The 27,855-nt window shown below is 45.9% G+C and overlaps 1 protein-coding gene across 1 annotated transcript in view; it reads right to left on the reverse strand.

Annotated features, from left to right (window-relative positions):
* ACP3 (acid phosphatase 3) overlaps positions 1–27,855 on the reverse strand; it is a gene marked incomplete at both ends in the record, with an annotated part of 52,757 nt that overhangs the window by 12,868 nt on the left and 12,034 nt on the right. Inside the window, 8 exons of the mRNA XM_080696616.1 lie at positions 3,115–3,218; positions 5,648–5,730; positions 10,527–10,659; positions 12,577–12,669; positions 14,955–15,053; positions 18,340–18,492; positions 19,376–19,462; positions 21,285–21,380. Of these exons, the coding sequence (XP_080552742.1) occupies positions 3,115–3,218; positions 5,648–5,730; positions 10,527–10,659; positions 12,577–12,669; positions 14,955–15,053; positions 18,340–18,492; positions 19,376–19,462; positions 21,285–21,380 (848 nt within the window). The remainder of the gene's footprint in view (positions 1–3,114; positions 3,219–5,647; positions 5,731–10,526; positions 10,660–12,576; positions 12,670–14,954; positions 15,054–18,339; positions 18,493–19,375; positions 19,463–21,284; positions 21,381–27,855) is intronic.

The following is a 27,855-nucleotide window of genomic DNA, read 5'->3' on the forward strand; positions in this document are numbered from 1 at the left end:
GATCCATGGCACCAAAAGAAAGTATCAACCCTTCTCTAACTGTGCAGAGCTCAGGTATTGGTTGAGAACAGGAACTCCCTTCTTCTACTTTCCTGCCTTTCAAATTCAGGAAGCAAAAACCTACACCCAGGATGATAAAATTTGCAAAATGAAATGAGAGGCCCTTTGTTAAAAGATATTAAAAATTTGGATGGGAGTGGTGGCACATGCCTGTAATTCCAGTAGGGGGAGGCATAGACAAGAGTACACAACTTTCAGGCTAGTCTCAGCAAGTTAGTGAGACCCTGCTTTCAAATAAAAAAATAAAATAGGGCTGGGGGCATGGCTTAGAGGTAGACCGCACCTGGGTTCAATCTCCAGTATCACTCACACACACACACACACACACACACACACACACACACACACACACAGCATGAAGGGGGTGTGGTGGCACATGCCTGTAATCTCAGTACTTGGGAGACTGAGACAGATGATCAAAGGGCTGAGGCCAGACTTAGCAATTTAGCAGGATCCTGTTTCCAAATAAAAAATCAGGTTGCAAGTGTGATGTGGAGGTAGAATGGCCCTTGGTTCAATCCCCAGTACAAACTAGGCATCATGGCAAATGCTTGTAATCCTAGTTCTTGGGAAACTAAGACAAGAGGATTGCAGGTTTGAGGACAGTCTCAGCAACTAATGTTACTCCCATCAACCTAGTGAGAACTAACTTCCTTCCTTCCTTCCTTCCTTCCTTCCTTCCTTCCTTCCTTCCTTCCATACTGGAGGTTGAACTCAGGGGCATTCTACCTCCGAGCTGCACCCCCAGCCATTTTTTATTCTTCATTTTGAAACAGGGTCTCACTAAGTTGTGGGAGGCCTCACTTAGTAGCTGGAGCTGGCCACAAACCTGCAATCTTCCTGTCTCAGCCTCCTAAGTACTGGAATTACGAGTATGTGCCACCATACCTGGCCCTGAGACCTTGTTTCAAAATGAAAAAATAAAATAGGGCTGGGGGTGTAGCTCAGAGGTAGAAAGCCTCTGGGTTCAATTCCCAGTACCACAAAAGGAAAAGAAAAAAAGAAAAAAATACTTAGTGTAAACAAACAAACAAACAAACAAACAAACAAACAAAGAAATAAAAAGAACTCATCAGCTCCTCTGAGCATAGGACCCACTGTTGTTGTGCAGTGAAGCTGTTCCTGCCTGCAGTGCTTGTGAATGCCTTAAGGGAGGGCAAAATATACCCCAGTCCACCCTGAACCCCAGCCCCCAGGGCATGCCTCCTTGATCTCCCTTTGCTCTGATTCCTCCAGTAGCATCCCCAGGCTCAGGTGACAGCCACACAGCCCTCCTCCTCCATGGGGGGTGCTGTTATCAAAGCACATGCACATTTTTTGCCGTGCCCTGGTCTTGGGTTCCCAGCTCTGACCACCCAGGGCCTTCCGCATTTTAACCATAACACTTGCCCATTCTCAGAGCCCTCTCAGGTCTGGGTAAACTACCTCATTTGGTGTCTCTAACTTTGACCTTTCTAGTGGGTTCAAACTAGGCCCTGGCCATCAGGGGAAGGTCAGGCCGGGCCACTCAGAGGTAAACACAGGTGGGGAGAAACTTAACTGGCGGACATGAGTCATTAGAAGTGGCGTGGGTGTACTGAAGTCTTTCCTTGGAAGACTTATTATGTAAGCATCAAGCAATTTGGTTTTGCCCTTGGCATCTTCTATCAGGCTGTTTATTTCCCCAGGAATACAATGTAATGTCTGTACACTTCTTATAATCTTTTTTTCTGTTTTTCTTCCCTTTATGGTACTGGAGATTGAACTCAGGGGCATACTACCTTTTAGATACATCCCCCCAGCAGCCCTTTTCATTTTTATTTTTTAATTTTTTAATTATTTCTTTATTTATTTTGTGGTACTGGGGTTCCTGGAAGCCCTTCTACCTCCGGGCTACACTCCCAGACCTATTTTTACATTTTTATTTGGAAACAGGGTCTCCTAAGCCAGCGTGCGTGGCTGGCTTCGAACCTGCGCGATCCTCCTGTCTCTGCCTCCCAAGCGCGGGGATTACAAGCGTGTGTCGCCATGCCCGGCACTATCTTTTTATTTTGAAACAGAGTCTTGCTAAAGTGCTGAGAGCCTCACTATGTCTCTGAGGCTGGCTTTGAAGCTGTGATCTCCCTATCTCAGCCTCCCAAGTACTGAGATTACATGTGTGTGCGCCAACACTCCCAGCTTGAATACCTAAATTAAAAATATATGTAATTTCTAAGCTGGGCATAGTGGCACATGCCTGTAATCCCAGTACATGGGAGGCCGATTCAAGAGAATCACGGGTCGATGGTCAGCCTTAGCAAGTACCAGGACTCTCAGAGACCCAGCATGACCCATTTCAAAACAAAAACTGAGAAGGGCTGGGGGTGTACCTTGGAGGCACAATGCCCCTGGGTTCAATCCCCAATATCACATTCATACAAAAGAAGCCAGGTATGGTAGTACAGGCTCGTAATTCCAGTACTTGGGAAGATGAGACAGGAGGACCGCAGGTTCAAGGACAGCCTCAGGCAGCAGTGAGATTCTCATCAACCTAGTGAGACCCTATTTCAAAATAAAAGTAAAGCCGGGCGTGGTGGGCACGCTTGTAATCCCCGCGCTTGGGAGGCCGAGACAGGAGGTTCTCGCAGGTTCGAAGCCAGCCGTGCCGGCTTAAGAGACCCTGTTTCCAAATTTAAAAAGTATAAAAATAGGTCTGGGAGTGGAGCCCATGGGAGTGGAGCAGGAGGTAGAAGGGCTTCCAGGAACCCCAGTACCACCAAAAAAAAAAAAAAAAAAAAAAAGTAAAATAGGACTGGGGGCGTAGCTTAGAGGCAGAATGCCTCTGGTTCAATTCTCAGGGAACCCCCCCCCCTCCACACACACACACACACACATATAAACAAAGTCTCATTTAAGTTGGTTCTTTCAAATTTCCCATCTTCTCTATATATGCATTATTTTCCAGAAAAGGATTTCATGAAAACAAAGGCACCATGACTAACAGATATGGTTATTCACCACCGTTCTTCCCTATGACTATGAAACCAAGTCAAAGACAGGCAGACGCACAATCCAAAGTACTTGTCGGACCCTTACCCCTCATCCAGGTACAACTCCATTATGTGGCAAGCCGCGTAGGGAGGGAGGATTCCATTGAAGACATCTAGCGCCATCTGTAGGCCACTCACGGTAGTGTCATGCTACCGAGACAGGAGAACAAGTCATTTAAGAAACCAGTGATGTGTGCATGTACGCCTCTACCCTCCTGTATGCATTAAGATGTATGACAACAAGGCACCAATAAAAAGCAAAAAATACGCCAGGCGTGGTGGCGCACGCTTGTAATCCCCACGCTAGGGAGGCGGAGACAGGAGGATCAGGCAGGTTTGAAGCCAGCCGCGCTGGCTTAAGAGACCCTGTTTCCAAATTTAAAAAAAAAAAAAAAGGTCTGGGAGTGTAGCCCGGAGGTAGAAGGGTTTCCAGGAACCCCAGTACCACCAAAAAAATAAAAATAAAATAAAAAAGCAAAATCTAAAAAATAAAGTATATCACTATTTGCCGCCCCCCCAAAAGAAATCCTTAGATCTGGCTCAGATTTACATCTAATATGCATTAGCATTTTACCAAAGCATCTTTCTTGGCAATATTATCATATCATGTGTTCATGTATAAAGAAGAAACTGAGACCTAGGGAAACTGAGTCACTGGCTTATTGTCGTTTAAGCATAAAATTGAATGAAGTTGCTGTAAATCAAGCCTCCTGGTTTTAAGTCCTGTGCCTTTTCCCAGTACAGCAGATCTCTGCTTTCATTTGTTTCAATCTTTTTTTTTTTTGTTGTTAAATTTTAGGTATTTCAGGACACAGTATTGCCACAGATATTTTCCTACAGATCAATATCATCTTTGATTTTTAAAGTTGCTGAACAGGATATGACATCATGACTGTTTGGAGAGGCCAAAATATAAGTAGAGAGTGTAGTTTAAAAATAATTGTAAAGCTGGGCATGGTGGCACACACTTGTAATCCCAGTCCTTGGGAGGCTGAGACAGGAGGATCACAGGTTCAAAGCCAGCCTCAGCAGCTTAGTGAGGCTCTCGGTTACTTAGTGAGACCCTGTTTCAAAAATAAAGAGTAAGCCAGGCGTGGTGGCACACACTTGTAATCCCAGCATTCGGGAGGCTGAGACCGGAGGATCACGGTTCGCAGACAGCCTCAGCTACTTAGTGAGGCCCTCTGCAACTCAGTGAGACCGGTTTCAAAATAAAGAATAAAAAATAGGGCATGGGGGGGTGTTGTAGCTCGGAGGTTGAATGACCCTGGGTTCCACCCCCCAGACCTGCAAAAAAAAAAAAAAAAAAGACTTGTTCTGTCCTCGCTTGGAGCTGCCTTCCTCTAAGCGCTCTGAGGCTCTAGGGTGAGGCTGTCTAACAACACTTCCCGTGATGACTGCAGCCAGCTCTCTGTACTGCGCTGTCCAATTCAGGCGCCGCTGACTGTACGTGTCTCCGAGGCGTTAATTTGTTCATTCCATGCAATTATAATTAATTTAAGTGCCGGGCGTGGTGGTGCACACTTGTAATCCCAGTATTTGGGAGGCTGAGATGAGAGGATCGAGGTTCGCGGCCAGCCTCAGCTACTTAGCGAGGCCCTTTGCAACTCAGTGAGCCCTGTCTCAAAATAAAGAATAAAAAACAGGGCTGGGGGTGTTGCTCAGAGGGAATGCCCTTGGGCTCCACCCCCAGTACCACAGAAAGTTAATATATTTAAATAGTTACATGTGGTTGTGAACTCCATATTGGGCAGCATGGGTAACGTCTACTAATTCGTTACCAGCTTCTTTGAATGATGTTCTGGTCAATAAAGTCCCTTCTTGAGCTTTATACTCCAACAAGTGACCACTTCTGCTAACCCCTTCCCTCACAAGGAGGTTGGAACCTCCCTGCTTCTGCTCCTTATCTCCCGAGGCACCAAGGCAGTTGCTGATATGATATCTCGGTGCTGCCTTTGTATGGTGTTTATACATTTATTTATTCAATTTGGGGATTGAGCTCAGGGGCATTCTGCCTCCAAGCTATCCCCCACAGCCCTATTTTTATTTTTATTATTTATTTATTTATTTATTTTTGGTGGTACTGGGGTTCCTGGAAGCCCTTCTACCTCCAGGCTACACTTCCAGACCTATTTTATATATATATTTTTATTTGGAAACAGGGTCTCTAAAGCCAGCGAGGCTGGCTCCGAACCAGCGCCATCCTCCTGTCTCCGCCTCCCAAGCGCGGGGATTACAAGAGCACGTCACCACGCCGGGCTTAATTTTTATTTTAAAACAGTGTCTTCCTAGGCCAATCTCACTACTTGCTGAGGCTGACCTCAAACCTGTGATCCTCCTGTCTCAGCCTTCTAAGTATTAGGATTATAGGCACTGGGTGCCATTCCTGGCTCATGTTTATATATTTATGTGTCCTTTGTCAGTATTGGCATTAAATTGTGAGTTCCTCCAGGGCCAGAACGACAGGTTTAATTCTAAAATCTCTGGTGGTGATGGGAAGAGAAAGAAGATGAGTCTCCCACCCCCAAAAGATCTCCTGCCCGACCAAGTGGCTGCAAACTGGAGACAGGGACACTTACCGCGGAGTACATGACCAGCTTTCTGTAGTTCTGTGGTTGGGTTGCGCTCTTCAAGTGATTCAAGATGTCGTTAACCAGGACACCTTGAAGGAGATAACAGATCACCACTGGAGCTCAGCCGCGCCCAGGCTTCTATCTCAGTTCATGAGCTTTGTGTCTATTCAAAATTGGCGATTCTCCCGGCCGTGACTTGAATTAGAGGCCAAGGCCTCATTTAGTTTAGCCTCTGCCTGTGTACTAAGTAGCATGGTTTACTAAGCATTATTTTACTGGCTCTTGGTCTCATCCCTCACTCACAACCGAGGTAAACAAAGCCCAGAGACAGTAAGTGACTCGCCCGGCTGGCTAGTTAAACAGAGCGGGGTTGGCATTCCAGGACTCCCCGACGCTGGGCTTTGATGAAGATCAAGTTGGAGCGCCTGCTGTTTTTGTTTTGTTTTGGTGCTAGGAATTGAACCCAGGGGTGTTCTACTTCTGAGCTGTGCCCCAGCTCTTTTGATTTATTTTGAAACAAGATCTTGCTAAATTGCTAAGGCTGGCCTCAAACCTGTGATCCTCCTGTCTCAGCCTCCCAAGGACTGGGATTACAGGTATGCACCACCAGGCCCAATGAAGCTCCAGTGAACCGGCTGATTCGACTTGGAAGGAATTGCAGATGATTTCTTCAGACTCTACAAGGCAGTTCATAGTTGATGACCTTCCCCAGAGTAGACCCAGAGACAGCTGCTGGCCACATCCCTGTCTCCCCTCTGGATTCTTCTCTGGCAGTCGGACCTGTGGGAGGCCACGGGAGAGCCGCCCCTGGATGTGTGCAGAGAGCGTGGGCTTTCTGTGAACCACTTCTTCCTGTTACTCTGAGGACCGCTACTGGGGAGCGGCCGGAAGCCTCAGCATTCGGCCAGTATCTGTCTGTTGTCAGTAGAGGGGACCTTCACGCCCTTCCTACCCAAAGGCAGAGGCACAACTCACGGTCTCTGTCCTGTTTGCAACCACTGAGCTGCGGGGTCCCTCCCAGTGCCAGCCTCTCTGTTGAGGACACTCCCGCGGCCAACTCGTGTCTCCCCGCCAGGCAAGCATTCTCCGGGCGGGAGAATGGCAGGTGGTGTTTGTGCTGGGTAATGAGCAGGCATCGCTGTTAACACACAAATTAGAATTCCAGACTCTAGTGCACTCAGCAAATTCACACTGAACAGCTCAGACGCTGTGAAGTGGATCAGACCCGGTCCCTGGCTCTCAAAAGGCTCATGAAATAGAAAATATGGGCCGGCACACCAGTGAGGAGTTAATGAAGGCGGCAGGTGATGTGTTCTCCTTCAGGAAGAGCACGGCAGGCTCCGGGTGCTGCATTCCTAACAGGTCCTCTCTGTCCGGAGAAGGTGGCTCTCAAGAGTACTTCACGGACTTAACACTTGGTCTTGACCCGATGTCGCTGCTAAACTCTGAGGCCCAGTTTCTGGGAGTCATGGCAGCCATCTGCAGGTGGCGGCTTGATCTTTGCCAACAGGTGCCCTTGGGATGGACTACAGCTTGGCCATGAGTATTGGGTAGTTTTAGAATAATACTGTTTCCGATCAAATAGGAGTGACTATCACAAGTGTGTGTGTGTGTGTGTGTGTGTGTGTGTGTGTGTGTGTGCGTGCGCGCGCATGCACATGTTTATGATTTTGGGGGTTGAACCCAGGGTGTTCTACTTCTGAGCTACACCCCCCACCCTATTTTTTTTTTTAATTTTTGAAACAGGATCTCATTAAGTTGCTGAGGCTGGCCGCCAACCTGCAATCCTCCTGTCTCAGCCTCCCAAGTACTGAGATTGCGGGTGTGCACCGCTGCGCCAGACTCTGGTCTCTGTTTTTATAGGTAGGGAAAATGAAGCTCAAAGAGACTCAGCAACTAGTTGGAGGTTATACAGTTTGTAAGCAGAAAAGCTAGGTTATAAATCTAGTATATCAAAATCTGGTTTGTAGCCAAGCACAGTAGTGCACACCTGTAATTCTAGTACAGGCTGGCAAATCTCTCTTGCCTCGCCAGATCAGGACAGTAGGGCTGAACTTGCGTTTTGGCAGAACTATGCAGGAAACGGCTTTCTGGATCGTGAGTGGCCCTGGACTTCCTTCAGGAAGCAGGGGAGGTGGGCTCACGTAAGCGCCAGCCTTTAGAATCCACGAGCAGACACCAGGTTAGGGAAGGACCCGTACAGACAGGATCCAGTTTAATCCTCATATCAGATGGGGAGATTGGCACCCAGAGAGAGGATGTCGTTTCTTCCAGTGCAATCCTCCATCATCCCAAAGATAAAATGGTGGAGGATGCACAGGTGTTAGCATAAACCCTCTTTCTAACCCGTCTACACGCACCCCTGGATCAAGTATCGGACTTCCGTCAACTCCTGTCTGGTGTAAAGCACATTGGGGTTTTTATCAAAATCCAGCTTCAAACTCAACAGTTGTTGAGGGCCCGGCTAAGCTGCCGAGGCGATGTCTTGCTAAGCTGCCGAGGTGGGCAAGGTTTGGGAAAGAGGCCAGAGATGCGGCACTGGTAGCGGCTGCTGGCTGCTGGGCTGTCGTGGGACCAGGGGCTGCACTTTGAGTTGTAAGGGGCTCGACTCCTGAATCCACCGTGAAGGGGCTGGGGGAACTAAACCGAGGATGCCACCTTCGCACTGCGATAGGGCTGGGGCCAGAGCCGTACTGCCGGCACCTGGAAGACCAGAAGCAAGGGCAAGGGCTGGTGTCTACGCGGCCAGCATGTCGCCGTGCTTCTGTGGCCAAGCACCTAAGATCCAGCTTCCTTCAGGGCCTCTGCTCCTTCACACAGTCGGCGCCCTGCCAGGTAATCTCCCCAGCACACCAGGCTCTCCTAAGACATGGACTTGCCGGGTCTTGTTGCTGGTGTCCTTGATGTGGAGGAAGGACTTGGCTACTCCAGCAGGTCTGCTTCTACGCCCACAAATGAGGACCTCTGTGAGCAGCAGGTCTGCAGCATCCTCTGCTCTTAACAGCCACTGTTGTGAATGCTTAGCTCCAACCTACTCTGTCTCACAGGAAGCTATACCTGACCGTTCTGTTTCCATATCTCATCGGCTCATGGTTACGGCTTGTCAGGTTATCGTCTCATGTTATACCAGACATGCAGCCCTTCCTCCCTCCCTCCCTCCCTCCCTCCCTCCCTTCCCTTTTATCGGTCCAATGTAATTATGTATCATAGTGAGATGCAAACTAATACAAGCCACATAGAGTGGACTGTCTGGTTGGCAATTTCAATTCTATTTATCCAGCTCTCGGTGAACATCCTCCCAGCGTGGTTCAGCATCCCCTCCCCCAAATGCTTTGCCACCGTGCATTCTCTTTGGGGCCTCGATGAATCTGTCCCGATCGGATAGTAAACAGCGTCTGGCACTATCTAGAATCCTGATGTGATGGTAAAAGTTTCCACAAAGTGTCTATAATACATGTCTACCTGATCTGGAAGCTTTCCTGTGGCTTGCACTTCTTCATTAGGTCAGTCTTCTTCCTTATCAGGGACCTTCTCTCGCCCATTATTCCTAGTTTCAGTACATGTGTTGGCCTCATCCGAGCCTGACTCTCTACTTGGCGTGTTGGCCTGACCACCCAGCTGCCCCCGAGGCCCCAGCATCTGTCCTCATCCTGCTTGGTCTTGGCTTCTTTCTTCTGTTCATTTATCCTGATTCAAGGACCCAGAATCCTGCCTGGGCTACCTTCATTATGGCAGGCTGTGCTATGTTATAAACAGTCAATTCTTTTCTTTTTCTTTTTTTGCAGTACTGGGGATGGAACTCAGGGGCATTCTACCTCTGAGTGACACCCCCATCCCTGTTTTTTATTCTTCATTTTGAAACAGAGTCTTACCAAGTTGCAGAGGGCCTCACTAAGTAGCTGATGCTGGCCGCAGAATTCTGACTCTCCTGTCTCAGCCTCCCAAGTACTGGGATTACAAGCGTGCGCCACCACTCCTGGCATGAACAGCCAATTCTAACTGAGAAGATAAATAAACCTCAAGACCTTTCAACGCCCATGGAAAAATTCAAGTGTGGCCCCAAACTTATCAGTTGCAATATTTTAATTTACTCAGCAACATGTGTTCTATTAGCTTTAACAGTGGCCACCACCAGGGCCTCAGGAAAACCAGCTTCTTCAGTCAAACCTCCCACTGGAAAAATTTATCATCCTGGTGACCAGACACAATGCATTTTCCTGGGACTCAGCGACAAATCTTTGGTTCTTTTATCAAGAAGAGACTGAATCCTTGAGACAGCTCAGAGACAAATCTTTGGTTCTTCCATCTGGAAGAGACTAAAAGGGCCCTTTAGCTTGAGGCTAAAGCTTTCATTTTCCAGGTGGGAAAATAAGGGCCCAGGTGGATTATACTGATCGCTGCAGAAACACGATGTTTACTGACAATGTATTATGTGCCAGATTTGGTTTATTCAAGACTTTAGAATATATGGATTCACTTTAATCCTATCTATGAAGTACACATTATTATTTCCATTTTGCAAAACAGAAACGGATACAAGATTGGCAAAGGGAGCTGCCTGAGGTCGCTCGGTGGACTATTGGTGGGACTGAGATTCTTGCTCAGATCACCCAGCTGCAGAGCCAATGCTCTCCCCTCATTTTAAAAACGACAGCTGGGCATGGTGGCACATGCTTGTACTGCCTGTACTTGGGAGGCTGAGACAGGAGGATTGCAGGTTCAAGGACAGCCTCAGCAAGTAGTAAGACCCTCATCAACCTAGTGAGACTCTGTTTCAAAATAAAAAGAAAATAGGCCTGGGGTGGCGGTGAGGGGTAGAATGCCCCTGGGCTCAATCCCCAGTACCACACACACTTACACAACATAAAAACAAAAATTCACTTACCCCCCTGCAGTCTAGATTTCTCTTTCTGCTTGTGAATTCCATAGAGGGACAGGAGGGATAATTCTGACAATTCTCTCAACTTGGTCATGGTGTCCTTGGTGGCCCAGGAGGGTAAAGTGAAATTGTGAACACCCTGTAGCAAAGAAAAAAAAAAAAAGAAAAGAAAAAGAGGAAAATGGGTGCATATTTTTAAATGTGTGATGATCTTTGTTGATATGTTTTCATCTCCTTTCATCCCACAAGAACAACTGGGGCTGGCCTTTATTTCTTGCCCTTTCTTTTTAATAATTTCTATTGTGAGCTGGGTGTGGTGTTACCCATTTGTAATCCCAGCATTTGGGAGGCTGCGACAGGATTGCTGTTGGAGGCTAGCCTCAGCTACTACAACTCGGTTGTAGTATGAGGCCACTGCAACTCAGTGAGACCCTGTTTCAAAATGAAAAATAAAGAATAGGGCTGGGGGTGTAGCTTGGAAGTAGAATGCCCCTGGGTTTCATTCCCAGTACCCCCCCCACACACACAAAGGAATTTATATTGTGATAGGTCGTGATATTGACTTTCAGAAGAAAAATGTACAGAAACTAATTTGCCTCTTCCTACCTAGTCCACAACTTTTGGCCTAATCCTTGGGAAACGTGTAAATGTGAGAATCATGTTTGGCAGAGTAAGGAGACTTGTTGGGTAAGGATGTGCCTCCTTCCTGTTTTTATTTTATTCTATTTGTTGTGACACGGGGGATTGAGCCCAGGGGTGTTTTACCACTGAGCTACATCCCCAGCCCTTCTCGTTTTTTATTTTGAAACAAGGTCTTTCACTGTTACTGCTCATTGGCCATGAAACTGGGGTGCTCCTATCTTAGCCTCCCAGGTACTGGGGCCACTGGTGTGAGAACCCAGACCAAGCTGCCGTATGGAGCTGGGGTACAGCTCAGTGATGCGCTTAGCATGCTTGCCACCCTGAGCATGCACGCAAAACTAAAACACAACTGTAATAAGGAAGAGAAACAAAGAGAGACAGGAACTAAAGGATGAGTTCTTGTCTCCACTGAAGGTCTCTTAGGAGACTCACAAGTCTCCATGGAAACAGAGGCTGGGGATGAAGTGGATGTACAGTGAGAGCAGCTTGTGGTTGGACCAATTCATGATCACACAGTGGGCACACCGTCATCTGTTCCTGAGACAGAGCTGAGAGGGGAACTCTTGTCACTCAGCCCCCACGATGATTTCCAGATCAAAAGTGATCTTATCCCACAACTTGGAAGGCTGAGACAGGAAGGTCGCAGGATCGAGGCCAGCTTGGGCAACTTGGTGAGACCCTGTTTCAAAATAAAAAAATAAAAAGAGCTAGAGGTGAAGAGGTAGAACGCCCCTGAGTTTAATTCCAACACACACACACACACACACACACACACACACACACACACACCCCAGAAGTGAATAAAGAAGGAAGTCAGGTCAGAATTTATTTTACCCCAGGATAGAGTGAACTGCTCGGGGAAAGAGAAATAGAGGACGCTTTGGGTCAGAAGGTGGAGTCCAGTGAGCAGCCTTGTAGAACGCAATAGCAATTTATCTGGCTCCAAAGATGATTTCGAACGCATTACCTAGCAAAGAAGTTCCTTTTCGTAAGTCAATTTCAATATAGTCTGGCTCACGGTGGGCTTATTTCTATGCCTAGAAATCAGGCAACTTCCCCCCTCTTTCTGTTTAATGACATTGTTTTGTGGTGGTGGTTGTTGTTTCATTAAAAGCCATGACAGGAGCTCAGCAGTCCTGAATGACCATGAGATAAACAAGTGACAATGTATAGAATGAAAGTAATTTTTTTTAGCAATATATTCTCAGGGCTGAAAACACAAATTATTAAGAGAAGAGCAAAGTCAGGATTTTTGAGGTTATATATGGACATCTTGAATTATGTTTCAATATCAGAGGAAGTATAAGTAACACATCCATAAAAAGGAGAAAGAAAATATATTTAGCAATTTTAAAATAGGTCTAAACCATAAAATAAGACAACAAATTAATCTTTAGTATATTTTTTCTTTTACCTCGCAATATAAAGGGTCGTAGACTTTACTCCAAATTCCATAAAGGTCCTGAGCATGAAATCCTGAAAGTGTGGGCAAGGTTTCTATAAAATCCTGGAATACAAACAGAGATAAAACGTTGTTTATACGCTAGGCTTTCTCATCAAGCATATTTTGTTATCTGGGACTGGATATTCTCTGCTGTGGGAGATGGCCTTGTGCATTTGTGCAGACCTTTAGCAAGACCTTATTTCAAAATAAGAAATAAAGCCGGGCGTGGTGGCGCACGCTTGTAATCCCCGCGCTTGGGAGGCTGAGACAGGAGGATTGCACGGGTTCGAAGCCAGCCTCAGCTACAGAGTGAGGCTTCCAGCAACTTAGTGAGACCCTGTTTCCAAATAAAATATATTTAAAAAAAGGTCTGGGAGTATAGCCCGGAGGTAGAAAGCCTCTGGGTTCCACCCCCAGTACCACCAAAAGAAAAAAAAAAAAAGAAATAAAAAGGGCTAGAGGTGTAACTTGAAGGTAAATGATATTTATAATAAAAACAAGAAGAAAAATATACTGCATTTTTAAAAAGATGACTTCAGCCGGGCGTGGTGGCGCACGCTTGTAATCCCCACGCTTGGGAGGCAGAGACAGGAGGATCGCACAGGTTCAAAGCCAGCCGTGCTGGCTTCAGAGACCCTGTTTCCAAATGAAAATATAAAATAGGTCTGGGAGTGTAGCCCGGAGGTAGAAGGGCTTCCAGGAACCCCAATACCACCAAAAAAAAAAAAAAAAAAAAAAGAAAAGAAAGAAGAAAGAAAGATGACTTTATACTGAAAAGCCATAATCTCCCTAAGTTAACAAATTCCATATGATCCCAGTAACAACTCTAAAAAGTGAAGTATTTTTGGAATCAAGACGAGCTCCCTCTAGAGTTCACAAGGAAATTAAAAATACAGCCACGAAGCCAGGCTTGGTGGCACAGGCTTTTTTTGCAGTACTGGGGTAGAACCCAGGGGCATTCATTTATTTTGCAACAGGGTCTCATTAAGTATTCTCTGTACTTGGGAGGCTGAGACGCCTCAGCCACTTAGTAAGGCCCTCTGCAGCTTAGTGGGACCTTGTTTCAAAATAAAGAATTAAAAAAAAATAGGGCTAAGGGTGTAGCTCAGAGGTAGGATGCCCCTGGGTTCCATCCCCAGTGCTGCAAAATAAATAAATAAATAAATAAATAAATAAATAAATAAATAAAGCAAGCCTGGCATGGTGGTGCGCACTTGTAATCCCAGTTCTTGAGAGCCCGAGACAGAAGGATCGTAGATTCACGGCCAGCCTTAGCTACTTAGTGAGGCTCTCCACAACTGAGTGAGACTCTATTGTGAAATAAAAGAATGCCCCTGGGTTCCACCCCCAGTACTGCAAAAAATAAAAAATAAATAAGCAAAGAAAGGAAGGAAGGAAGGAAGATAGATAGATAAAGTAAAATAGAGCCATGGGTATAGCTCAGAAGTAGAATGCCTATGGGTTCAATCACTAGTACTGCACCTTTACACCTACCTTTTGTGCAATCCCCAAATGGGAGTCACCTTAATAAAACAAACAAATAAACCAAAAACCCCCTATCCTAAGCTTGGAAAGAAAAAGGCCCAGCTGGGCGTGGTGCGCACGTTTGTAATCTCAGCATTTGGGAGGCTGAGACAGGAGGATCGCAGTTCACGGCCAGCTTCAGCTACTTAGGCCCTTTGCAACTCAGTGAGACCCTGTTGCAAAATAAAGAATAAAAAAGTAGGGCTGGGGGTGTAGCTCAGAGGTAGAATGCCCCTGGGTTCCATCCCCAGTACTGCAAAAAAGGGAAAAGAAAAAAAAAAAAAAAAGGAAGAAATGAAAAAGCCCCAAATACTCAACCTCAATAGAGTAGGTGATTTTTAGACTTGCAAATTCTCATGTAGCTACTGGCTTGCAGCTGGTCCCTGCCAGAAACACCAGGGACGTGGGTACGAGATTTGAAAAGGAAGGGGATCGGGGATCACGTAGTGATGACTCCTCCTCTTAAATACTTTAACTCGTTACTGTAATCATGGGCCACCACCAGATACACTCATTCCACGTGTGTGTGTGTGGGGGGGGTACTGGAGATGGAACCCAGGGACATTCTACCTCCAAGATACACCCCCAGCCCTATTTTTTATTCCTTATTTTGAAGCAGGGTCTTCGTGAGTTGCAGAGGGCCTCACTAAGTAGCTGAGGCTGTCCGCGAATCATGATGCCCCTGTCTCCGCCTCCCGAGTGCTGGGATGACAAGCGTGCCCACCGCGCCGGGCTCATCCCACACGTTTAAGAAGCCAAAGCTTCACCCTCTGTCCTGGGCCGCCCATGGAAGTACAAGACCCAGCAGTGGGGCTCCTTTGAACCTTATAGGGGCGCAGCCTCTTCTGGAATTCCTCTGATTTCAAAGTCTCGCTCTCCAGTTCTTGAAAACGAGGACAGTTCCTGAGAGGCAGGTAGAGCAACTGAGGGAAAAAAAAATCAGAAGAACCTGATCAGCCAGAAGAATTGTGCCAAGGAAGCCGCCCCGAGATCTTCAGCCTCATTAGGTCTAAATGGGCCTTAGTAAAGCTTCAAATGTGCTGAGCTGAACAGAAACTAAACTTGGAATAGACAGATGGGCTGTAGGTCTTAAAATGGTAGGATGAGGCTCCACGCCTGTAATCCCAGCACTTGGGAGGCTGAGGCAGGAGGCAGCTTTAGCAAGTAGTGAGATTCTCATCAACCTCCTGAGACCCTGATTCAAAATAAAAATAAAAGAGGGCAGGGGTAGCCGGGCGTGGTGGCGCACGCTTGTCATCCCCGCGCTTGGGAGGCAGAGACAGGAGGATCGCGCAGGTTCGAAGCCAGCCGCGCGCGCTGGCTTAGGAGACCCTGTTTCCAAATAAAAATGTAAAAATAGGTCTGGGAGTGTAGCCCGGAGATAGAAGGGCTTCCAGGAACCCCAGTACCACCAAAAAAAAAAAAAAAAAAGAGGGCTGGGGGTGTAGCACAGAGGTAGAATCCCCCCAGGGTCAATCCCCAGCACTACAAAGAAAAATAAAAAGAAAACAGTAGGATATGTACTCAGATCTGAACACCTTTATTTATTTTTGTTTCTTTTCTGAACTTGCCTAACTAGGAATGTGCTGTTGGTAAATATTCACACTCGCCAGATTTTTTTTCTTTTTCTTTCTTTTTTTTTTTTTTTTTTGCGGTACTGGGGATGGAACCCAGGGGCAATCTACCTCTGAGCTACACCCCCAGCCCTGTGTTTTTATTCTTGGTTTTGAAACAGGGTCTCCCTGAGTTGCAAAGGGCCTGAGTAGCTGAGGCTGTCCTCAAACCGCAATCCTCCTGTCTCAGCCTCCCAAATCTTGGGATTGCGAGCGTGCGCCACCACGCCCGGCTTGCTCACCAGTTTTCGATGTAAATAACTGTAATTCTTCTTTTGCCTGGCACTTTCATCTAGGCCACTAAACGCACATCTGTTTAAACCCTTTGCCCACAGGAATATGGAGAAATAAATGAGAGGTCTGGGGAAGAATCCTAAGAGATCAACCAACTGTTTATTAAGTTCAGTTCTTGCAAATTTGCAGACTTCTAAGGGTACATATTAAGTGCATGAAAAAATATAACTTAAAACCTATGAGGAAGACATAAATGATCACCCTCAAATGAGCTGAAATCCCACAGCCTCGTACGGTCTTAACTCCCAGCTCTGGGTGGATGATACCCAACTGTATTTTTTTTCTTTTCTTGTGGTTCTGGGGATGGAACGCAGGGGCACTCTACCTCTGAGCTACTCCCCAGACCAATTTCTTTTTATTCTTTATTTTGAAACAGGGCCTTACTAAGTTGTGGAGGGCCTAAGTAGCTGAGGCTGGCCTCGAACCTCCTCCTGTCTCAGACTCCCAAGTACTGGGATTACAAGCGTGCGGCACTACGCCCGGCTCACCCAACTTTATTTTGTTGGTCTTAGTTTCCTTCACGCCTGCATCTCAGCCCTTATTGGAGAGGGCTGTTTGAATGGTTTCTGTGACGGCTGAACTCCTCAGCATTGGCACGTATGAAGCTGACCCGAACTTCTTATTTTTAACCATTTCTTCTTGCTAATGTCTCTACTTTTACCTAAGGCAAAATTGGTCAACTTGCCTCACAGACCAATCACTTTTGGGGTCTACCTTCAAAATATATCTAAAAATAGATCCCTTAAAACACCTGTGTACCTACTTTCAAAATACATCCAAATAGAACCCTTTGCTTTATCTTCACTACCTCCAGCTGGTAAAACCCAGTATAATATACGTTTCAAATGCCACGAGTGCTTCCCATTCAGTCAACCCTCAGTGAAGGGCCACTCTTTCAGTGGTCACAGCTCATCCTGCATATAGCAGCTACACTGTTCCTCTCACTCGTGCGTATGCGTATAGCTGGGGACTGAACCAAGGCGCATTCTCCCTGAGCGACAGGCACCACCAACCTATTTTACTTTTTATTTTCAACAGGGTCTTTGCTTAGTTGCTGAAGTCCTTAGTAAGTTGCTGAGGCTGGCCTCAAACCTGAGATCCTCCTGTCTCACCCTCCCAAGGGCTGGGATTATAGGCATGTGCCACCAAGCCTCGCTGTATCTTCGTGTGTGTGTGTTGAACTCAGGGGCACTCTACCTCTGAGCTACATCCCTTGCCCTTTTTGTTTTTTATTTTGATATAGAATCTTAGCAAGTCACTGTGAGCTGCTGGCCTTGAACCTACAATCCTCCTGTCTCGGCCTCCAAAGCACTGGGATTTGGGGCGTGCGCCCCCACTCTGAAGCCTGGGCCTTACCCTCAGAGACCCTGATTTGTTTGGAGGTGTGCCCTCACAACCAGGAGTTTCGAAGGTTCCCAGGCGATTTTAATACTTGGCTGAATTTGAGGAACACTATTTTGTGGGAAGAAAACTGCTCCGGAATGAGGCGGGCCTAGTTTAGATCCGCGGAGGAGGCGTCCTTGCCAGCCGTGCGGCTCTGGGCCGATTCTGTTACTTGACCTTTCTGAGCACTGTCTTCCCTTGCTAGAGAAGAACCATAATATTGCCCACTCAAGGCTTCCTAAGAGGGAAACCTGACGACATATGTGAAGAGCTGGGTCCCAGTTATACACGCAAACCTTTCCTTCTTTCTCTACCTGGGAAAGCAGGTGTTCAGGTGTTCATGGCGGGAGGAGTATTTGGTAGGCAGGGAGATCTCTGGGTAGTGTGGGGAGAGGAGGAACTTATGTTGGGCAACAAAAGCCTGGGAATTGAAAGGAGAATGGTGGGAGATGTTTGTGTGTGTGTGTGCATGTGTGCGTGCGTGTGTGCATGTATGTACACATTGTATGTGTGTGTGTGTGTGTATGTAAAAACAGAGAGGGCCAAACTGCCAAACGTTGAAATGATGGCAAAACAAAGTGAATACGGAGATTCAAAGAATCTGTCAAAGACAGTTCCTATTATCTGCACACTCCTATAATTCGAGTATTGGGAGGCTGACATAGGAGGATCACAACTTTGAGGCCGGTCTCAAAAACCTAGTGAGACCCTGTTTCAAAAAAAAAAAAAATAGGGCTGGGGGTTTAGCTTGGAGGTAGAATGCCTCTGGCTTCAATATCCAGTAACACACACACACACACACACACACACACACACACACACACACTGCACAACCCAGATTCTCAAATTCACAGTCGTAAGCACCCTGCCTTCCTCCTTCCTGGCCGCGTGAACTCGCCGGCTCTCCCAGGACACTGACCCGATCCTCGGAGAGAGAGACGGTGTGCACGGGGATGGGCTGCCAGGGCAGGCTGGGGTTCCACACGCTGATGCCCTCGGGCGGGAACAGGGCTGCCAGGTTCGTCAAGGCGCTCATCAACGTCCGGTCAATATCAGTGCTCCGGACGTAAACCTAGGATGCAAAGATGGAAGCAGAAGCCAATGGGAAGGTTTTAGCTTTGTTTTTAATTTTTTTCTGCAGAGCTGACAGGATATCAGAGAAAGAAGAAGCCATCCACACTAAAATATCAGCAGACACGTAGCTGTAACATCTATTAGGGAACAAATAATATTAGAAACACACCGTGCAATAGAGCAGTTGGGCAGCACCAATTTAGCTGGGCGTGGTGGCGCATGCCTGAGATCCCAGTCCTTGTGGGGCTGAGACAGGAGGATCACAAGTTCAAGGCCAGCCTCAGCCACTTAGTGAGGTCCTACACAACTTAGAACCTGTTTCAAAAGAAAAAAATAAAATAGGGCTGCAGGTGTAGCTCAGAGGTAGAGGACCCCTGGCCTCAATCGTCAGTAGCACACACACAAAAATTAAATAGAATAAAATACTAAGCTGGGCGTGGTGGCACATGCTTGTTTCTCAGTACTTGGGAAGCTGAGACAGGAGGATCGTGGTTTGTGGCCAGCCTCAGATACTTAGTGAGGCCCTTTGCAACTCAGTGAGACCCTGTTTCAAAATAAAGAATGGGGCTGAGGGTATAGCTTGAAGGTAGAATGCCCCTGGGTTCCACAAACAAAATAATAAAATAATAAAATAAATAGCGCCAATTAAGCAGAGGCTGCTTGCCAAGCCAAAGTATTTACATAGGTGTCCATAAAAGTTTGAACCGACTCCTATTTATAAAGTTTTAGGAAAAATATGTCTTTAAAGGAGAGTACATCGCTAAATAAGATCTCTGGCTGGTGTATGTTCCTTGGAAAATTGGCAACGGACTATCACATTTACAGATTCTAATTCTTTCAAGAGTCGAGGTTCCCACTCTTGTCTACCCCTCCTTACTTACCTGGTCACGTCTATAGGACTCATTTAAGAACTTCCTGTATCTTTTCCTTATATACCCTCCAAGTTCATAATGCTGCTCCATGCCTATCTACAGGAGAAAAGAAAAGCAAAAATTAGCGCGGGTGGGCACGAGCCATTTCATCACTAAAGTCTGCCTCCTCTCCTTGTTGTCTATGTGGCGTGAACGAGGTGCGCTTCGAGAGTTCCACAATCACAAAACATATTTAAATGAAAACTGGAAGAAGAAGAAAAAAAGAGCTGCAGCCTTTCATTACTGGGGCGTCTAGACAACTGGTTTATCTCCATCAGCATTTGACACAGAGGCTTGGACATTGTGTGCAGTTAGTTGGAAGGTAGCGGTTGGTCTGAGTCAACGCTTCATTTTTGGTGTAGAAGCGGATCTATGATGGGAAGCACGCAGAGGTCGACCAGTTGGCAGGAATTTCCTGGATAAAATTCAACCACTGGATTCAACCACTTTACACTGGTAGAAGGTCCCTGGGCTCAATCCCTAGTACTACAATAAATAAATAAATAAATAAATAAATAAATAAATAAATATTAATAATAAAAATTATAAAATAAAATAAACTGATACCAATTAAGTAGAGGCTACTTATCAAGCCAAAGTATTTATATTGGTGTCCCTAAAAGTTTGAACCGACTCTTATTTATAAAGTTTTAGGAAATACATAAAATCTTTCAAGAAGAGTACATTTGTAAACAAGATCTCTGGTTGATATATATTCCTTGGCAAACTGAGAATGTACTATTACATTCACAGATTTTAATTCTTTTAAGGGTCAATATTTTATTCTAGTCTATTTTTTCCAAGTAACCTTTACACCTTCTAGTGTAGTAAATGATTTATTATCTGCACAATTCATTTATGACCAGTTCATAAGAGATTAGTTTTTTATGTATGTGTAGTAGTGGGTATTGAATCCAGGGGCATTCTACCTCCAAGCTACATCGCTGGCCCTATTTTATTTTTTTGAAACAGAGTTTCACTAGTTTTTTGAGTTTCCCTACTTGCTGGGGCTATCCCCAAACCTGTGATCCTCCTTTCTCAACCTCCCAAGTACTGAGATTACAAACTCTACCTCCCAAGTACTGGGATTATAAGCATGAGCCAAGATGACAGAGTAAGGGCTAAGATTAAAGTATTTTGCAAAAAGGGCAGCTTGTGGACCAGCGGTGTTGGCCATTACTTGGAATGGTGTTAGAAATTGAATTCTTGGAAGCTGAAAAGCCAAAGGACTGGCTTCTGAGTATTTTCTGGTTCTCTTTAGTTTTTCTTTCTTTTCTTTTTGGCATTGAGGGTTGAATCCAGAATCAGTCTACCTCTAAACTATACCCTCTGCCCAAGTTTATTTCTTATTTGGAGATAGGGGTCTCACTAGGTTGCCGAGAGCCTCACTAAATTTCTGAGGCTGGCTTTGAACCTGTGATCCTCCTGTCTCAGCCTCCCAAGTACTGGGATTACAAGTGTGTGTCTCATTAGAATGCCCTGCCTCTCCTTAGCGTTTCTAAATTCATACACCTAAGCCAGGTGGGCTGGCGCACGCTTGTAATCCCAGTACTTGGGAGGCTGAGACAGGAGGATCACAGTTCATGGGCAGCCACAACTTAGTGAGGACTTCTGCAAGTTAGTGAGACCTTGTTTCAAAATAAAGAATATAAAACACGGCTGGGGTGTAGCTCAGAAGTAGAATGGCCCTGGGTTCAATCCCCAGTACTGCAAACAAACAAACAAACAAACAAACAAACAACTCAAACATCTTTTGTTGTCCATGTACAACTCGTGTGTCAATAAAGCCAACAGGGTAAAAGAACATCAAAGCAATGGGTATTCTATGTGGATTTCCCTGGAGACTCACTGATGACCTTTAGTGGACAATCCAACCAACCTGGGTGAGTTGGCCAAATCCCTGTGGCCACGAGGATTCCTTAATAGGGTCGTTGGGAAAGGTTTCGATGGGACTTCGGTCTCCATGCCGGAACACCTGGAAATGGATGGGAGACGGGAACGTGACATATTGTACGAGGCGTTTTTTCTGCTCGTCACTATAGAATTTCTTCCAAACCAGGGGGTGCCCAACCTTGGCTGCCCACTGTGGGGATAACCTGGGGAGTATTAGCAAATGCTGAGGACTAGGTTCTACACCCTGGTGAGTGTGTGTCATGTGCGTGTGTGTTACTGGGGGTAGAGCAACCCAGGGGCATTCTACCTCTGAGCTCCACCCCCAGCCCCATTTTATTCTACCTTTATTTTGAAACAGGGTTTCACTGAGTTGCTGGGATTGGCCTTGATCCTGCGATCCTCTGTGTCAGCCTCCCAAATACTGGGATTACACGCATGAGCCACTGTACTTGGATGGTGAGCCTGGTTTCAATACTGGAGTTTGACCAGAGGACCAGAATTTTTTAAATCTCCCCAAAGAAAGAGCAGGCTCAGAACCACAGTTCTTGGCTCATTCCTATGTTTCCTGCGTTTTAGGTAATGTTAGAATGAAGAGGATCAGTCACTAGAAGGTGGATGATACTTACATGGAGATAGGCTTGCATATCAGGGAGGGTAGGAAGGAAAACAAGGCTTACAAAGTCACTCTATGGTAGACAGAAGTATTCCTCCCTTAATTATGATTACAGTAAGAATGGTGTTAAAATTTACAGATAATGAAATAATGGACAGGAGGACTGTAGGTTTGAGGCCAGCCTCAGCAATTTAGTGAGACCCTTAGCAACTCAGTGAGACCCTTTTAAAATACAACAGGCTAGAGGTGTGGCTTAGTGGTAGAATGCTCCTGAGTTCAATTCCTAGTACCAAAAAAAAAAAAGGCTTTTAAGTCACACATTAAATTTACGAACAGTTTGCACCACTCGTAGAAGAACAGAGGTAAAGGAATTAAAGAGAGGGAGATCATGAAAGATGGCCGGGCGTGGTGGTGCACACTTGAAATCCCAGTATTCAGGAGGCTAAGACAGGAGTGTCAGGTTTGAGGCCAGCCTCAGCTACTTAGTGAGGCCCTCTGCAACTTAGTGAGACCTTGTTTCAAAAGAAAGAATAAAAAATAGGGCTGGGGGTGTAGCTTAGAGGTAGAATGACCCTGGGTTCCATCCCCAGTTATCACAAGGAAAAAAGAAAAAAGAAAAAAGAAAAAGATTAGGAAAGCTGATTCTTGGTAACTGAATACTATGCTTCTGGGTTTTTGTGGATTTCATGCTATTTTCATAGCTCACTTCTCTTTGGGAAGGAAATGTGGACTTTTGGAATCTTGATACTTTGATTCTTTATTTTTATTTTTTTGGTACTGGCGATTGAACCCAGGGGCATTCTACCTCTGAACTACAATCCCAGTCCTATTTCTTTTTCTCTTTCTTCCTTCCTTTCTTTCTTTCTTTCTTTCTTTCTTTTTTTTTTTTTTTTTTTTTGCGGCTCTAGAGATGGAACCCAGGGGCATTTGACCTCCGAGCTACACCCCCTGCCCTATTTTTTATTCTTTATTTTGAAACCGGGTCTCACTGAGTTGCAGAGGGCCTCACTAAGTAGCCGAGGCTGTCTGCAAACCATGATCCTCCAGGTCTCAGCCTCCTGAATGCTGGGATGACAAGCGTGCGCCACCACACCTGGCTCCTATTTCTTATTTTTATTTTGAAACAGGGTCTCGCTGGGTTGATGAGAGACTCACCACTTGCTGAGTCTGGCCTTTAACCTGTGATCCTCCTGTCTCAGCCTCCAAGTATTGGGATGACAGGCATGTGCCACCAAGTTTGGCTGGTACTTTGATTCTTAATATACTTTCAGAGTAGGATATTAAGCTAAGCACCCACACAGGTATTTTATAAGCAAAGGATAAAGAAAAACATCCAAGAAGTATGAGATGATTTGCAGTGATGTCAGCAAATATTTTTAATAGAGAAGAGGCTGCAAACACTTTGCTTAAAAAAAAAAAAAACAACTTTTGTACTGGGGATTGAACCCAGGGGCATTCTACCTCTGAGCTTTACTCCCAGGCCTTTTGTTTAGTTTTTGTTTTGAAACAGGGTCCTGCTAGTTTTCTGAGGGTCTTGCTAAATTGTTGAGGCTATCTTTGAACCTGCAACCCTCCTGTCCCAGCTCCTAAGTATTGGGATCACAGGCATGCTCAGCTAACACTTTGCTCTGTCTGAGATTACCTGTACCTGTTGTCTGCAGTCGCTGGCTATGATGTTCCATTGAAAAGGAAGCCAAGCCGGGCGTGGTGGTACACACTTGTCATCCCCGCGCTTGGGAGGCTGAGACAGGAGGATCACCCAGGTTCGAAGCCAGCCTCAGCTACTTAGTGAGGCTCTCAGCAACTTTGTGAGACCCTGTTTCCAAATAAAGTATAAAAAAGGTCTGGGAGTATAGCCTGGAGGTAGAAAGCCCCTGGGTTCCACCCCTAGTACCACCACAAAAAAAAAAAAAAGAAAAAAGAAAAGAAAAGGAAGCCAAGCAGCTGCTCTATTGAAACCCAGTACAACACAGTAGACAGGGAATGAGGAACAGTTTCAAAACTAGTTATCATCAGAAGGAATTCCAGGACAGTGAGAGAGATTTCTTTAAAGACCTGGGCTGTAGTTCTGGTTATCTAAAGGAAACCTTTCATAGCCTAAGCCAGCGAGAAATTATTATTATTATTTTTTTGGAGGTACTGGGGTTCCTGGAAGCCCTTCTATCTCCGGACTACACTCCCAGACCTATTTTTACATTTTTATTTGGAAACAGGGTCTCCTAAGCCAGCGCGCGCGGCTGGCTTCGAACCTGCGCGATCCTCCTGTCTCTGCCTCCCAAGCGCGGGGATGACAAGCGTGCGCCACCACGCCCGGCGCCAGCGAGAAATTAAAACCTCAGCAGAAGTGAGGTGAAACTTCAGTGAAGGAATCACTTCCATTGACATTGTATACCTATGTGAGACTACCAGGGCTAACCTCAACATCACAAAAGGGGGAGAGTGGGGAGGGAGCCCGGGGAAAGCCCACCAAGTGCTGTGTGCATCTAGGTCACCATTACCATGAAATACATTATGATGGGACTATAATGCACCAATAAAATCATATCTATAGATGCTCAGCAAAACAGGCTACAGAAAACAGAGGGGTAGCAGTGTACTGGATCGTAAGAAAATCAAGCAAGGAAATCTGGCTGGAAATGGCTCCATCCCAGCAGGAAGACTATTCCTTGTGAGCGTCTACTGTTTACTAGTCCTAAGAGATGCTTGGTCATGCTCAGGCATTACCAAGCTAACCATTACTGCCTCTCTTTCCACAGTCAAAACACAGTTTAGACGCTCAATTTCAAGTTCTTGAGCAACTTACATTCCAAGATCTGAGTGTCTGAAGTTGCTCAATGGGTTTGGTAGATTACTTGCCCCCTCTTGCTTATTTTCCAGGGTTTCTCAACCCCAGGACTGCTAATGTTTTTTGGGGGGCTGGATGATAATCACAGGAGCTGTCCTGTGCATCGTAGGAGGAAGAGCCGAGCATGACCTCCACTCACTAGATGCCAACAGCATCCCCCCATTTGACAACCTAAAGGCCAACGTCCCTGGGGGGCAAATCCCCCTCCCCACCCCCACCGAGAGCCACAGAGTCGACCCAAGAGAAGTCAGATGAGAGACATTGGGCTAAAATAATTCACAATGCTTCCTACCACTCCATAAATCATAAATTCACAAAATCACAAATTCCTACCAGTACAACCATTGTCCCCCAACATTTCCTGGGCACTTGCTTTGTCCTGGAAAGTGCTAAGTGCCTCTCCTACTCTGAATACTCTCATCAATTCTACGAAGCAGCTACTGGTAGTACTTCCCATCCACCAGTGAGGAAACTGGCCTTACTTAAGTGACCTTAGTCAAGCTCACTTAGCACTGAAGAGGCAGTGCTCACTGGATATGGGGCTGTCTCCCACCCACTCTCTTGTTTTTTTCTGTTTTTGTTTTTGTTTTGTGTGTATGGGGGTCCGGTATTAGGGACTGAACCTAAGGGTGCTCTACCTCCAAGCTACATCCTCAAGCCTTATTTTTAGTTTGAAACAGGGTCTCAGCCTCTCAGGAACCTCTCATTACTAAGAACACTGGCACCCGGGTGTGGTGGTCCATGCCTGTAATCACAGTACATGGGAGGCTAAAACAGGAGGATTGAAGATTTGAAGACAGCCTCAGCAAGTAGTGAGACTCTTACCAATCTAGCGAGGCTCTGTTTCAAAATATATCAGGCTGGGGGTGTGGCTTGGAGGTACAGTGTCTCAGAGTTCAATCCCCAGTATCAACAGTAAAATAAAGTAAATAAAATAACGACAGGTTCTATTTTCTACATTCAGACTTCTGCCTACAAAGACTGATCTGAGACTTGAGGATTTTTGACTACTCTTCTATTTTTCTTATAATTAATTAATTAAACTTGTGGTGCTGGGTATTGAACCCGTGGGCATTCTACCTCTGGGCTACACCTCCAGCCCTATATTTGTTCTTTATTTGGAAACGGCCTCACTAAGTTTGTCGAAGCTGGCCTTGGACCTGCAATCCTCTTGCCTTAGCCTCGCAAATACTGGATTACAGGTGTACACCACACACTCCGCTTTTCAACACTTCTAAAAGTTCTCTTTTCCTGGAACGTGTGCATGATCCTGCCGTATCACAAAAACCTAAAAAACAACCCCAAGGACATGGTCTATGATTTATTTTTATTTAAAAAATAAAATTGAGAACCAGGTGTGGCAGGGCAGACCCATAACCTCAGCTCCTTTAGAGGCTGAAGCAGGGGAATGGTAGATTTGAGACCAGTCAGAGAAATCTTAAAGGCTCCTATCTCAAGGTAAAAAAAAAAAAAAAAAAAAAAAAAAAGGGTTAGAGCCAAAACTGAGTGGTAGAGTGCTTGCCAAGTACGTGCAAGGCCTTGGGTTCAATCACCACTATTGCAGTAAAATAATAAATTAATAAATTAAACATGCAACGAAATGGCAGAATGGCCTGAGACAAAACAAAACAAAAGCAAACCAAGAACACAAGTGTGGTCACCTTAGCAGAGTGATTTGAGGAGGAGAGAGGAGGATACCAGGAAATGGTCATGACACCGGGGCAAGCTTTCCTCACTCTCACCTCTATCTAGAAAAAATTATACTCCCTTGTGACTTGTTAACCTTTTTAACTGGGAATTGAACCCAATGGCATTCTATCTCAAAACTATGCTCCCAGTCCTTTTTATTTTCTTATTTTGAAACAGGGTCTCATTGAGTTGCTGAGGCTGGTCTTGAACCTACGATCCTCCTGCCTTGGCCTCCCAAGTACTAGGATTACAGGTGTGCACCACCACACCTGGCTGATTTGAGTAGATTTTGAGTGTTTCTACTCTGTTGTGAACACTCTGGGCCTGGATATCAAGGAGCATGTGCATGCGTGAATGTATGTGTGTGTGTGTGTGTGTGTGTGTGTGTGTGTGCGCGCGCGCGCGCGCACGCCCATGTGTACAGTTGGTATATCTTGACCTTCTGGAGTTTAGCACTTGAGCCGTGGCCTGGGATTACGTCTCGGCATTCTTATGTGTATGGTAGGGTAAAGTTCTTAACTGCTGCTCTACCCAACTCATGGCCTTTGTCCCAGTCTAGCAAGCCTACTTAGGAAATCCTTTAGAAACCTAAAAGTGCATTGTTAGTAGTCAGGTTTATTTTTGTAGTACTAGTGGTAATTGCAATAAAAAGACATCTAAGATGATAGCAATGGTACCTTACGCTTCCATAACTCTTTGTGCTTTATAAGAATCCCCTTCCTTCTTCCTTCCTTCCTTCCTCTTTCTCTCTCTCCCTCCCTTCCTTCCTTTCTTCCTTCCTCCTTCCCTCTCTCCCTTCCTTCCTTCCTCCTTCCCTCTCTCCCTCCCTTCCTTCCTTCCTTCCTCCTTCCCTCTCTCCCTCCCTCCCTCCCTTCCTTCCTTCCTTCCTTCCTTCCTTCCTTCCTTCCTTCCTTCCTTCCTCCTTCCCTCTCTCCCTTCCTTCCTTCCTTCCTCCTTCCCTCTCTCCCTCCCTCCCTCCCTTCCTTCCTCCCATACTGGGGATAGAATCCAGGGACATTTTACCTCCAAGCTATACTTTCAGCCTTTTTTAATGTTTAATTTTGAAACAGGGTCATTCTAGTCGCTGAGGCTGGCCATGAACCTGTGATCCTCTAGTCTCAGCCTCCCAGTACTGGGATTACAGGCCTGTACCACCACCTGGCTACTATATTACTTAATGAGTACAGGTGTGGGCGGGTCTGGAGACTGAACCCAGAGGCTTTCTTCCCCTAGCTACCCCCCCCCACCGCCCTATTGTATTCTTTATTTTGGAACCGGGTCTCACTAGTTTGTGGGGGTCCTCACTTTGTTTCCAGTTTGCCACAAACCTGCGATCCTCCTGTCTCGACCTCTCAAGTACTGGGATTACTCTACTATATTATTTTAAATCCTCTTTGCCCATGGATTGAT

The sequence above is a fragment of the Muscardinus avellanarius genome, assembly GCF_963383645.1.
Source record: "Muscardinus avellanarius genome assembly, chromosome: 5".
In the NCBI taxonomy this organism is placed as follows: Eukaryota; Metazoa; Chordata; class Mammalia; order Rodentia; family Gliridae; genus Muscardinus; species Muscardinus avellanarius.